The sequence below is a fragment of the Mobula hypostoma genome, chromosome 4, assembly GCF_963921235.1.
Source record: "Mobula hypostoma chromosome 4, sMobHyp1.1, whole genome shotgun sequence".
In the NCBI taxonomy this organism is placed as follows: Eukaryota; Metazoa; Chordata; class Chondrichthyes; order Myliobatiformes; family Myliobatidae; genus Mobula; species Mobula hypostoma.
Window position 1 is genome coordinate 124,891,687 of NC_086100.1, and position 14,918 is coordinate 124,906,604.

The 14,918-nt window shown below is 43.2% G+C and overlaps 1 protein-coding gene across 1 annotated transcript in view; it reads right to left on the reverse strand.

Annotated features, from left to right (window-relative positions):
- LOC134344913 (IQ domain-containing protein M-like) overlaps positions 1-14,918 on the reverse strand; it is a 131,289-nt gene that overhangs the window by 14,064 nt on the left and 102,307 nt on the right. Inside the window, exon 6 of the mRNA XM_063045047.1 lies at positions 5,282-5,443. Within this exon, the coding sequence (XP_062901117.1) occupies positions 5,282-5,443 (162 nt within the window). The remainder of the gene's footprint in view (positions 1-5,281; positions 5,444-14,918) is intronic.

Below are 14,918 nucleotides of genomic sequence, written 5' to 3' on the forward strand. Positions count from 1 at the left end.
TGTCAGGCATGATTTTCCCTGAAGGGAACCATGCTGACTTTGTACTATCTTGTCCTGTGTCACCAAGTACTCCATCACCACATCCTCAACAATTGACTCTAACATCTTCCCAAGCACTGAGGTCAGGCTAACTGGTCTATAATTTCCTTTCTGCTGTCTCCCTATTTCTTAAAGAGTGGAGTAACATTTGCAATTTTCCATTCCTCTGGCACCATGCCAGACTCCAATAATTTTTGAATGATCATTTCGAATGCCACCACAATCTCTAACACTACCTCCTTCAGAACACTAAGGTGCAGTTCCACTGGTCCGGATGACTTAGGTCTTTCAGATTTTTGAGCACCTTCTCCCTTGTAACAGTAACTGCACCCACTTCTCTTCCTACACACACTACAACATCAGGCATACTGCTAGTGTCTTCCACAGTGAAGACTGATGCAAAATACTCATTTGGTTCATCAGCCATCTCCTTGTCCCCCATTATTATTTCTCCTGCCTCATTTTCTAGCGGTCCTATATCCACTCTCATGTTTCTTTTATTATTAACATACTTAAAAATACTTTTACTATCCACTTTGATTTGCTAGCTTGCTTTAATATTTTATCTTTTCCCTTCTAATGATTTTTTTAGTTGCTCTCTGTAGATTTTTAAAAACTTCCCAACCCTCTATCTTCCCACTAATGTTTGCTTTGTTATATGCCCTTCCTTTTGCTTTTACAATAACATTTGACTTCCCTTGTCAGCTACGGTTGTACTATTTTACCATTTGAGTATTTCTTCATTTTTGGAATACACGTGTCCTGCACCTTCCTCATTTTTCCCAGAAACACACCCCATTGCTGCTCTGCTGCCATCCCTGCCAGCAGCTCCTTCCAATTTACTTTGGCCAACTCCTCTCTCATACCACTGTAATTTCCCTTACTCCACTGAAATACTGCTATATCAGACATTACTTTCTCCCTATCAAATTTCAAGTTGAACACAATCATATTGTGATCACTGGTTCCCAAGGGTTCTTTTACCTTAAGCTCGCTAATCGCCTCCAGTTCATTACATAACACGCAATCCAGTATAGCTAATCCCCTACTAGGCTCAATGACAAACTGCTCTAAAAAGCTATCCCTTAGGCATTCAACAAACACACTCTCCTGAGATCTGTTACCAACCTGATTTTCCCAATTGACCTGCATGTTAAAATCTCCCTTGACTACCGTAACATTGCCCTTTTGACTCGCCTTTTCTATTTCCTGTTGTAATCTGTGGTCCACCTTCCAGCCACTGTTGGGAGGCCTGTATATAACTGCCATCAATGTCCTTTTACCCTTTCAGTTTCTTAACTCAACCCACAAGGATTCAACATCTTCCGATCTCATGTCACATCTTTCTACTGATCTGATGCCATTCTTTAGCAGTAGAGCCACACCACCCCCTCTGCCTACCTTCCTATCCCTCTGATAAAATGTGTAACCTTGGATGTTCAATTCCCAACTACAACCATCCTTCAGCCATGATTCAGTGATGGCCACAATATCATTCCTGACGATCTGTAATATTGCAACGAGATCATCCACCTTATTTCTTATACTACGCGCATTTAGATACAACAGCTTGAGTATCGTATTTGCTGCCCTTTCTGACTCTGCATCCCTAATGATTTCAGACTCAGCTTGTTGTCTGCAACTAAGTCCCATCACCTGCCTGCCCTTCCTGACAAACTGACTGCACGTTATCTTTACTTTTTCTCTACCATCAGTCCTTTCCTGAGTCCCTTCACTCCATTCCCACCCCCTTGCCAAGTTAGTTTAAACCCTCACCAACAGCTCTACAAACCTGCCCGCAAGAATATTGGTCCCCCTTGGGACCAAGAAACAGCAAGGCATCATCTTTCTCATGGTCAATGAGAAGGGAAATCCTGAATTCCCATACTTCTCTTTCCAATCATGCTGTCAATTACTTTTCCTCTGAAGGTCATTTAATGCTATTTCCTTTGTCACAAGGTTTATGCAGATATTGAGACTGTGAGAATTCTTTGTCCCGTGTGACTGGAGATAGGTAATGATTAACTGTAAACAGCATAGGTAGTGTCTGTAGGACACTATTGTCCCAGAGATATTGGTGAACAAACTCCTAAGTCTAAATACACCACTGTGTAACTGGGTGTTGGACTTCCTAACCAACAGACCTCAGGATGCACCGCCCCCCATCATCCTCAACACGTGCCCCCAGGGCTGTGTGCTGAGCCCACCACTGCACACTCTGCTCACACACAACTGCATGGCCAAACACCCGAGCAATCCCCAGTGACACAACAGTGGTGGGGTTCATCGCCAGATGCAGCAATATCATGAAGGATTCCACCCACCCTGATTATGGACTGCCTGTCCCATTCCCATCAGGGAAGAGGCCACACAGCATCTATGCTGGCATCACTAGACTCAAAAGCAGCTACTTTCCCCCAAGCCATCAGGCTGGTCAACACCTTCACCCATTTGCCCACCATTACATACACTGCATATTACCTGACATCCCTTTATGTGCTTACAATCTGTCTATGCACTGTATATAACAGTTACTTATACATTGTGCTTAATAGAATTGTTTCAATATTTATATTTATTGTGTTTTGTTTTTATATTGTGTCCTTTACCCTTAGTGTGTTTTTTTTATGCTGCATCAGATCAGGAGTAGCAATCATTTCACTCTCCTTTACACTGGTGTACTGAAAAATGACAATAAACAATTATAAATCTTAAATCTGGAAACAGGGTTAGAAATTACAGTCAAAATTAGCAAACGTTTATTGCTATGAAACAGGTTTTAGGAACTAAGCAGGATAGGCTTGAGGTCAATGCCTTAACTGTTCCCAGCCTCCTGAGTATAATTAAAGTGCCAATCCATTTCCTGAAATTTGGTTGACTGCACACTATTGTACACTGCAGAATTTGGCAGGTTGCAGCTGCCTCTCTGTCCCACATGGAATTCTTTCCCATTTAACCATTCTCCCACACACAATCTGATTCACGCACCCATGTTAAATTTGTCTCCACAGTATCAGAAACTAAATTTTGTACATCATTCGTCAACAAATATCGTACAATATTGTCAATGACGGCGACACCTCCCTTACTGATAGGTTGAAGGCTTTCTATGGACAATTTGACCTATTGAATGATGTGACATTGAGGAAAACCCCCTCTCTTCCTGAAGAACAGGCACCCTCCTGTCTGGCCGTAGTTGAAGTGAGGAGGACCCTCGCCAGGGTAAACCCATACAAAGCTGCATACCTGGTCAGGTACTGAGGCCCAGCTAACAGAGGTCTTAATGGACATCTTAAATGTCTCTCTGAAACAGTTCACTGTCCCTGCATGCTTCCCAGCAGCCACCATCATTCCAGTGCTCAAATGAGCAATAGTAACTGGCCTAAATGATTATCGCCCAGTAGCATTGACATCAACAGTCATGAAGTGCCTTGAGTGGCTGGTAATGGATCATATGGAATCCCACCTTCCAGCTACATTGTACCCTTTCCACTTTGTCCACTGCTCAAACTGGTCCACTGATAATGCCATAGTATCAGGCCTCCATTCCTTCCTATACCACCCAGAAAATGATGCCTTGTATGCCAGGATGTTGCTCATCAATTTCTGCTCGGTGTTTAACATGATCATCCCTCAGAGGCTGGTGGGTAAACTGTCCTATTGGGACTCAACTCCCCCCTCTCTAAGTATTGGACTTCTTGACAGAAAGTCCCCAGTCAGTCCGAGTTGGCAGCAACACCTCAAGCTCTATCATGTTGTGTGTTAACCCCCTGCTGTTCACACTGCTGGCTCATGACTGCACTGCCAGATTCAGCTCAAACCACATCATTAAGTTCACTGCTGATACTGAAGTGGTTGGCAACAATGATAACCTCACCAACAACAACTATGAGTCGGCATACAGAGAGGAGGTACAAAAACTTGTTAAGTGGTGCAAGAACAACTACCCGAGTCTCAATGTGGACAAGACAAAGAGGTGATTGTGGACCTCAGGTGGAGAACTCTCCCCAGCCCCCATTCTAACAACTTTCTACAGGAGCACTATAAGCGCCCTTTCTGGCTGCATCATTGGGTGGTCCAGAAGCTGCAATGATTCCGACTGGAGGACCCTACAGAGGACAGTAAAAACCACCAGGAGAATCACTGGGGTCTCCCTCCCTGTATTTATGATATTTACTGTGAGCGTTGTAGGTGAAGGGCCTGAAGTATTGTTGTGGATCCCTCCCACCCATCCCACAATCTCTTTGACCCACTGCCGTCAGGACTAGGACTACTAGACAGGGTAGCAGCCTCTTCCCTCAGGCTGTGAGACGAATGACCCTGCCATCACCAAGGTCTCATCAATAGCTGTTTACTGTGCTGTTTTCTCTTTACTGTTTACCTACGCTTTACTACAAGCATTTTTAATAACTTAATTATAGAATAATATTTTGGTTGTATGTATATATGTTCTGTGGGAGCACTGTTGTCAGCACCACAGCAATGTTGTGTTGTTTGCTCAGATGACAATAAACTTGAACTTGAAGTATTTTATTGCAATCCAGAAATGATTAAAGCCCGCATGTGCCTCGGTAGCTGGTACAGTGTCTATTTGAAGATTTCCAATAATTGATCATGGGGTTCTGCTTACATTTTGCTTTTAACTGTTAGTGCAACAATTTAGTTTAAAAGTTAAATTTTACAGTTTATCACCAAAAAAGATATATATTTAATTCAATAATGTGTAGTCTAGATGTGGCAGAATATTCCATTTGCCTCCTGTAGTGATTTAGGATTACAGTGGTTCCTCAAATTCTTGTAATATTACAGGATATAACAGGAGGCAATTTAACATTGTTAGTAACGTTCATCCTTCTCTTTGTTTCTGTCAAACCACCGATCAACACCAAGGAAGGGATGGGAAAAACATAAGAACAGGTCATGCTTCTCAAGAATAATCCTTTTGATTAAGATAAAAAACCTCAAATATTAACAAAAACATTCTGTATCGACAGCTTCAAGTAGTGGATTTTTAAATGGGCTTCCCCCCACTAATTTTCATTTCCCTTCAAGAAAAGGGATCTTGGATGTAAAGGGGTTTCAGACATAAAAGGGTTTCAGCTTTTCATCCCAAATCCACAGCAGAAGAAATCTGCCAGAATAGCAGTATAGTGGATGTAGCTATCGTATGAACATAGTATACATAACATTGATTATAAAGCAGCTATGGTTGGTAAATTACAGAATTATTTTTCATACTTACATATATATTTGAAACCCTCTTCTCCATTCACTACGGGTCTCACCCATGTTGATCGGTAAGTTGAACGATCGCCCAAGCCAGCACCCGGAGGTGGATATATTGTAAAAGCCAACTCTACTACTTGTTTCTTTGTTAATGTTTCTGACTGACTGTTATAGGATCCTAAAACATAAAAAAGAAAATATTGAATAACCTTTACTTATTTTATTCAAAATTGATTAAACAAAATAAATACCCAATGCCATAGGCCAGAGAAATATGTTTATCTCTGCCCTTTATCCTTTAGTACGTTCGCTTCTCAGTATGGACATTTGCTCATTTTCAATACAGGACTTTGTTGTCCAGTGATGAAAATAGGGCTCCTTTATGAATAGTTACTGAACCAAGATGACAGTTTTGCTTTCTGACGACACAGATCTCTGACTAAGTCTTGTCTAAGTCTAAGTCTTGCAAAACTTAAATCACATCAAAGGAATCACTTCCCAATTAAGATAACAAACAACAGGAATTCTGCAGATGCTAGAAATTCAAGCAACACACATCAAAGTTGCTGGTGAACGCAGCAGGCCAGGCAGCATCTCTAGGAAGAGGTACAGTCGACGTTTCAGGCCGAGACCCTTCGTCAGGACTAACTGAAGGAAGAGTGAGTAAGAGATTTGAAAGTTGGAGGGGGAGGGGGAGATCCAAAATGATAGGAGAAGACAGGAGGGAGAGGGATGGAGCCAAGAGCTGGACAGGTGATTGGCAAAAGGAATACGAGAGGATCATGGGACAGGAGGTCTGGGTAGAAAGACAAGGCGGGGGTGGGAACCCAGAGGATGGGCAAGGGGTATATTCAGAGGGACAGAGGGAGAAAAAGGAGAGTGAGAGAAAGAATGTGTGTATAAAAATAAGTAACAGATGGGGTACAAGGGGGAGGTGGGGCATTAGCAGAAGTTAGAGAAGTCGATGTTCATGCCATCAGATTGGAGGCTACCCAGACGGAATATAAGGTGTTGTTCCTCCAACCTGAGTGTGGCTTCATCTTTACAGTAAAGGAGGCTGTGGATACACATGTCAGAATGGGAATGGGATGTGGAATTAAAATGTGTGGCCACTGGGAGATCCTGCTTTCTCTGGTGGACAGAGTGTAGGTGTTCAGCAAAGCGGTCTCCCAGTCTGCATCGGGTCTCACCAATATATAAAAGGCCACATCGGGAGCACCGGACGCAGTATATCACCCCAGCCGACTCACAAGTGAAGTGTTGCCTCACCTGGAAGGACTGTTTGGGGCCCTGAATGGTGGTAAGGGAGGAAGTGTAAGGGCATGTGTAGCACTTGTTCCACTTACACGGATAAGTGCCAGGAGGGAGATCAGTGGGGAGGGATGGGGGGGACTAATGGACAAGGGAGTCGCGTAGGGAGCGATCCCTGCGGAAAGCAGAGGGGGGGGAGGGAAAGATGAGCTTCATGGTGGGATCCCGTTGGAGGTGGCGGAAGTTACGGAGAATAATATGTTGGACCCGGAGGCTGGTGAGGTGGTAGGTGAGGACCAGGGGAACCCTATTCCTAGTGGGGTGGCGGGAGGATGGAGTGAGAGCAGATGTACGTGAAATGGGGGAGATGCGTTTAAGAGCAGAGTTGATAGTGGAGGAAGGGAAGCCCCTTTCTTTAAAAAAGGAGGACATCGCCCTCGTCCTGGAATGAAAAGCCTCATCCTGAGAGCAGATACGGCGGAGACGGAGGAATTGCAAGAAGAGGATGGCGTTTTTGCAAGAGACAGGGTGAGAAGAGGAATAGTCCAGATAGCTGTGAGAGTCAGTAGGCTTATAGTGGACATCAGTGGATAAGCTGTCTCCAGAGACAGAGACAGAAAGATCTAGAAAGGGGAGGGAGGTGTCGGAAATGGACCAGGTAAACTTGAGGACAGGGTGAAAGTTGGAGGCAAAGTTAATAAAGTCAACGAGCTCAGCATGCGTGCAGGAAGCAGCGCCAATGCAGTCGTCGATGTAGCGAAGGAAAAGTGGGGGACAGATACCAGAATAGGTTTGGAACATAGATTGTTCCACAAAGCCAACAAAAAGGCAGGCATAGCTAGGACCCATGCGGGTGCCCATAGCTACACCTTTAGTTTGGAGGAAGTGGGAGGAGCCAAAGGAGAAATTATTAAGAGTAAGGACTAATTCCGCTAGACAGAGCAGAGTGGTGGTAGAGGGGAACTGATTAGGTCTGGAATCCAAAAAGAAGCATAGAGCTTTGAGACCTTCCTGATGGAGGATGGAAGTATATAGGGACTGGACATCCATTGTGAAAATAAAGCGGTGGGGGCCAGGGAACTTAAAATCATCGAAAAGTTTAAGAGCGTAAGAAGTGTCACGAACATAGGTAGGAAGGGATTGAACAAGGGGGGTAAAACCGTGTCGAGGTATGCAGAAACGAGTTCGGTGGGGCAGGAGCAAGCTGAGACAATAGGTCGGCCAGGACAAGCAGGTTTGTGGATCTTGGGTAGGAGGTAGAAACGGGAAGTGCGAGGTGTGGGAACTGTAAGGTTGGTAGCAGTGGATGGGAGATCCCCTGAGCGGATAAAGTCGGTGATGATGTGGGAGACAATGGCCTGGTGCTCCTTAGTGGGGTCACGATCGAGGGGTAAATAAAAGGAGGTATCCGTGAGTTGTCGCTGTGCCTCGGCAAGGTAGAGGTCAGTACGCCAGACTACAACAGCACCCCACTTATCGGGGGGTTTAATAATAAGGTTAGGATTAGTGCGGAGGGAGTGGAGAGCAGAGCTTTCCGAAGGTGTGAGGTTGGAATGGGGACAAGGTGCGGTGAAGTTGAGACGGTTGATGTCCCATCGGCAGTTAGCGATAAAGAGATCCAGAGCAGGCAGAAGACCAGAACGGGGTCTCCATGAAGAAGAGGAGGGTTGAAAATGGGAGAAGGGGTCATCGGTGGGGGTGGAAGAGTCCTTGCCGAAGAAGTAGGCTCGGAGACGGAGATGGAGACGGCGGAAGAAGAGTTCCGCATCATGGCGAATGCGGAACTCGCTGAGGTGTGGGTGAAGAGGGACAAAGGTGAGGCCCTTACTGAGGACAGAGCGTTCTGCCTCAGTTGAAGGTCGGAGGGGATGGTAAAGACCCGGCACGGATGAGAGCTGGGATCAGAGGCAGGGGGGAAGGCTGGGGGTGTCAATGGAGAGGGGAGGGTTGGGGTGAGAGGAAGATGGAGCCTCTGAGGACCCAGGAGCTGACGATGGGATCTGAAGGAGATGGGATTGCAGAGTATTGGTGGGGGAAGGGGAGACGGGAGTCACAACAGCAGCACATAAAGACCCAGCCTGGAGTTCAAGGCTGGAATCTTGAGAGCTCGGATCAGAGGGGGGAGGGGGGAGGCTGGAGGTGTCAGTGGAGAGGGGAGGGTTGGGGTGAGAGGAAGATGGAGCGTCTGAGTACCCAGGAGCTGATGATGGGATCTGAAGGAGACGGGATTGCAGAGTATTGGTGGGGGAAGGGGAGACGGGAGTCACAATAGCAGAATCACACATCAAAGTTTCTGGTGAACGCAGCAGGCCAGGCAGCACCTCTAGGAAGAGGAAGAGGTACAGTCGACAATTAAGATAAACTTAGATGATGAAATTTACCACTGACTACCATCTGAGAAAAAAGGTTGTTTGAAAATGAAGACCTCATACAAAGCTTATGGTACACCAGGCTTTAATGATCTCTGCCCTCCTGTTTTCCTCTGGGTCATGAACTACTAACAGCTCAGGGCAGAGCAAAGCATTGAGAAGAAACTGCCAATATTCTAGCCACAAAATCCTCCCAAACCTCTGGCACAATAAGACAGCATCTGTATCCACTCCCAGATGAACATCCCAGCATTACACTAATTGGCTCTGTTGGTCAGGTCATGTTGTTTGTGTACTCAATACCAGATTCCTGAAATAGATACTCTATCCAAAGCTCTGCCCTGACAAGACGATAATAAATGCACAGAGAAACTGACTTAAGGATTTTCTCAAACCTTCCTTGAAAGAATCCTGAGCCTACAGCTTCTCAAGGAGGATTTAGAGGATTCAGTGTGGCACTGAAATCCTTAAGTCCATTCATCAGCAGGAGATAGAATATAAATGTCAGAAGGAATGCACCATTTCCCAAACCCACCTATCTGCCTGCCTCATCACCTCTTGTTCTGCTGGTGGTAGAACCTGCAGGTCCCACACTGAGGCTATCAGCCACCTTGGCACTCACAGGACTGAATGGAAGCAAGTCAGCTTCAATCCCAAGGAATTGCTTAAGAAGACAAAGATGCACCACATATACCATTAATTGGTTTCCTCCTCTGGTGAGCATTGCCCTCCTGACATTAGGAGTGAAGCTGCCCATGATAACTTCATTGGGAACTTGTCACACCAAATCTATTACCAAATAATAGGCACGTCAGGGCTGCATCAAAATCAAGGAAACCACTGTTCCTTGATTCCAAGAGATTCCAATGATACATCTCATTTAACAGAAAGGCACAATGGAATTCACCAACATTCAGACAAAAAGACCTCATCACTGACCATATGACACCAATAATTGGGTTAAGACCTATCACTCAAAATATGGAAAACATTGAACTAATACAAGCTGGTTAGGTGATTGTGCTATCTTTTACACTGTTGGAAACTCAGATCATGCTCTAGTTCTAACCACTGCAATGGAAGATAAACAATGGATTAATTTCTCAAAAAATGTCCCCTCTGACCTTTACCAGAGAACATGGCCAAGATTCATGACTTGGATGCAAAACTTAGACATTAATATATCTAATGATCCAATGACATGCAATAAGATTACCAACTGTAGTAAATAGCGATGGTATGAATTGGAATAGAGTTGAATGTGCAATGATTATTGGACAATATAAATTAACAAATGTTCATAACAAAGTGAGCTGGTAACTGTTAGAACTTTTAGTTTCAAGCTATGCGATTTGAAGAATGCACGATATAAATGTTATTTTCCTTTCACTATTGCCAGAGAAAACATCTGTAACAGCAGCAGTGACAAAAGTAAATAAGACACAGGCAGGATCTAATGGGTAAAACAATCTTTTTGAATTTGACACCGTGCCACTTGCATGAAAACTCCACAGTTACACTAATAAGTTCTGACATTTACAGTAACTTTCTAAATATACTATTAGTGTAAGAATTAAAGAATCTTTGTTACAGGTATTTTGTTGTGGGTTGTTTTACCTATTTTTCCTGAAAACTTTTTTCTGTCACTAATTGTAGATATTTTAAAGATACATGTTCCCAAACTTCTATTAACGGGGCTAAAAATATTTTAAAAATATTAAGTGACTAAGTTAAAACATTTCTCATAAGACTTCACATTCAAGAAAACCAGTTTCAAACTTGCTGTTCAGAAAGTAGATAATATAACATATAAGAGTAAGTTTAAAGTTACACCTGCTGTACTAGGCATCTATGTTTTGATATCATAAGAAGCAAGACTATCTAGTCTTGGAAGGGTGCACAAACTTTCTACTACTTATGATGCTAAATTTATTAAATCATACCTGGAAATCTGCAACACAGTGACATCTTCATCATAAAATAACTTCAAACCAAAGCTTTTATCCTGACTCTTAAAACATTAATTTAGGGCTGAAAAATAAAGCAATTTCCCGAAGAGCTTTTATGTGTCTCTGTGCTCAATTTAATAGACTTAGCAGTTCATTGCAAATTCACAGATACCAAATGAGATGGTCCTTAGTTCAACTCTGTCCGCTGGCAGAGATGCTTCCATGACTGCTTCAGTGCCAGAGCAACAGACAGACAATTACATACTTTACACAAACTATAAACATCTTTTGGAAGCATGTTCAATCTTTGCCTTCAGGTTTTCTCTGTCTTACAGTACATCTCCTGCTTTGGGCTATCTGGCTGCGTGGGAGACAGACTGGCAAATTTCTTGGGTCATAGTCAAGGCTTGGGACAGCTATCCCTAGTGCCTCTGGGCCCTCTGCTCAATCGAGACTCCAACTCTACAATCCTCTCTAAACTGTTTGGATTTCTGTTGTTGGCCATCAGAAACCATAACAGGAAAAGGAGATGGGCTGCTGAACTCCCATAACCATTTCATTCAGACTGTCAAGAAGTGAAAAAATGTATATTGCAACAATATTTTGCTTGCTACCTAAGTAAACTGAATAAACACAGACACATGTTGAAGTGCCATAAAAAGTGCTATAACAAATTGTTCATGCACCTAACGTGGCCTGTAGAGGTTGGTATTTGGATGATATATGCAAGTGGAAATCAAACCCGAATCCAGGCACCCAACCCGTACTATTTTCTGTCATAGCGGCTCATTCCATCCAGTGCAGTAATTAAAGATACAGCTTTCCAGTCTGCGTGGTATAGTCACACTTTATCAGTGAACAACCAACTCTGTTAGTCCTGACGAAGGGTCTTGGCCTGAAATGTCGACTGTACCTCTTCCTATAGATGCTGCCTGGCCTGCTGCGTTCCACCAGCATTTTGTGTGTGCAACGCTGTATGTGTCTACTTAAAAATTTGTCATCTATTTAAAGAATAATAGTCATGCAGGCCAAGTGATGATCCCATGTAAACTCAGAGTTTATCACTGAAGAAAATTCAACAGGAACATAATCAGAAGTTAAAGAAAGTGAAAATGCTGTTGATGCCTTGTTATTGGTGACTGATCATTTTCAGTCTACAGATCTCACTTCCTGTCTTATTTTTAAGCAAAACACACGCAAGCTAAAAATGTTCTTCTCATAACCGTGTTACCAATTTCACAAGTTTAAGTAAATTAAGAGTTTCTTCTATGTCTGATCGGTTTGAGACAAAGAATATTCAATTAAATGCTACAGAATACTGCCACGATATCAGGAGAGAAAAATCTTTCTATCTAATACTTTGTTCTCTTTCTCTTCATTGTAACAATGCTATCATTTGTGGATAGTGAACCACAAACGACGACTTTTTTCGTCGTTGATATAGCCAAAGATATCAGGACTACGAAGGGAGGCAGGATAACAAGCTGTGAGGGAGAACACAGTTAAGCCAATTTCATATCTTTCTGGGCATCCATGTGCATGTTCTATAACAGAGTTCACTGAGTAAAGAGGAACATGAATTTCCTCTATCTGTAACAGTGTAAAGTTAAAATCAATTCTTTCTAAGCATTCATTTGCTAATTCAGTATAGTTCAAGATTTATTGTTTGCATAACTATTTTAGAAGGGCTATGTACCATAGCTAACATAGGATAACAGGGCTAGTAAGCTGATTCCTTAATCAGGCAGTTACAAGAAGTTCTGACCAGCAAAGATAGGATTCAGAGCACTATCAGTGCCATCTGTGATATCTGTATTTATGGTTACAAATCTCAATATTGACAAAATAAACCATCAAGGAAATGGTCTAGAAAGTCAACACAGTGAAACTTGTGTTTCTATTGCAATATCTCATACGATCCCTAATTTTGATTTTCCTTTCATTAATTTGTAATGTTGTGCCTTGTCCTCTACCCAATTAAAACAATTAAAGTTCCATCTGAAACTTTACCAAGGTGCTTCAGGAAAAGATAACCAGGCAACAACTCATACAAATGCAAAAGAATAACGTGTTTTGAAGAGAGAACATCAGGAACAGATAAGGGAATAAGTCAGGTAACTGTTCTGTCAATGAAAATGATTATAGACTACCTGATCATTGGCTTCAACTCCATTCTTCAGCCCAAATCCCTTAAGCCTTGATTCCCATAGTGCAAAATCTATTTAACTTGGCCTTCAGAAACCTTAATAACTCAACATTCACAGCCCTTTTGCGGCTGAAAACTACAAAAATTCACAACTTTCAGACAGAAGATCCTTCTTATAGATTTTAACCTAAAGACCAATATCCTGAGTTTATACTCCATTATCCAGGTTCCACTTCTTGCGATAGAAGCTGTACAGGTTTCCCCCGCCATTGGAAGGTAGAGCGTTCCTATGAAACGGTTTGTAAGCCGGAATGTCGTAAAGCGAAGAAGCAATTACCATTTATTTATGTGGGAAAAATTTGTGAGCGTTCGCAGACCCAAAAATAACCTACCAAATCATCCCAAATAACACATAAAACCTAAAATAATGGTAACATATAGTAAAAGCAGGAATGATATGATAAATACACAGCCTATATAAAGTAGAAATACTTCTCTACAACGATTGCCTGCACAGATCTCCGTAGCAAAAATCTCATGCAAGCGCTATTGGCAAGAACACTCTCTCTAGTAACCTTTATGCTATGAAGCTGCCAAATCATACCAAATAACACGTAAAAATACACAGTTGATATAGAGTAGAAATAATGTATGTACAGTGTAGTATCACTTACCAGAATTGGGACAGCGCCGAGCACACTGATGATGGTGTGTTAGGCTGAGTCGTCGCAGACTGGAGTGGTGCAGTGGCCCCCACCCTCCAGGCAGTGAACCGATACCGATCCGCGAAGAATGCAGGGGTACAGCAGTAGCCGGGACGCATCCAGCACATTTTTAAGAAAAAAGCTGAAATAAACATGCTAATTAATTAGGTACCGCCCGGCACGTAATTGTCGGCCCAGATCAGAGGCGATTGCTGATTGCGTCGCCTCTGATCTGGGCCGACATTTACGTGCCGGGTGGCACCTAATTAATTAGCTTGTTCATTTCGGCTTTTTTCTTAAAGATGTGCTGGGTGCCTCTCAGCTACCGCTGCATTCTCCACGAATCGGTATCTGTCCGCGGCCCAGGGGTTGGGACCACTGGGGTGGTGGGACACTGGGGTGTCATCTCATCGTCGATCAGGGTAGGCAGCTCATCTTCTCCTATGACTGCCCACCTCGATGTTGAAGGTCGAGGTTCGTCGTCTGTTGTGGCTGATGTGGAAGGCTTGCTTGACTGCTTAGCCTCGCATATTTTTCTATCATACAGTTCTTTGTAAGCACTCAAACCGGCCTGCAAATATGCCCTAACCCAACGTACCCTTCCAAAATTAAATTCGTACTTTATCATTGCAGCGAAAATCTCACGCAGTTGCTTCACGTTCAGTTCCTGGGTGACTTCACCTTCGGTCGGTTTGCTACTGTATTCGGTTTTGATTGTTATCCTTTCTTCTTGCAACTGCATCAGTTCTTGGTTATGGGATGCCAAAACCTCTTCAACATCATTTTCGTCAACTTCCACAAGCCAAACTCACTTTGTCCTTACTTCGTTCACCACGATCGAAATGCTTAATCATGTCTAGTTTTGCGCTAAGTGTAACACCCTTACGAGCTCTTTTAGGCTTTTCCGATACCTTAGAACTCATCTTGCTAACAGCTGCTCACAGGCACGTGTTTAAGCAGTGCTGGCAAGAATGCCATTCCGAATCTGGGGGACAGCGGCTGCTCGGGGCACGTGGCGCGCTGCCTTTTATCGCGCGCTGATTTTTTTTCGCGCGCTGCCTTTTTCGTAACAGTGAAAACACCTTAGCAAAAACAGGGAACTAATGTAGGTCTTTCATAACAATGAGGTTTTGTAAAGCAAACATTCAAAAAGCGGGGGACACCTGTACTTTATATCAATGATCGAAGCTAGAATTAAGGACCCCAATACAACTAGTCAACAGTCATCAAAGGA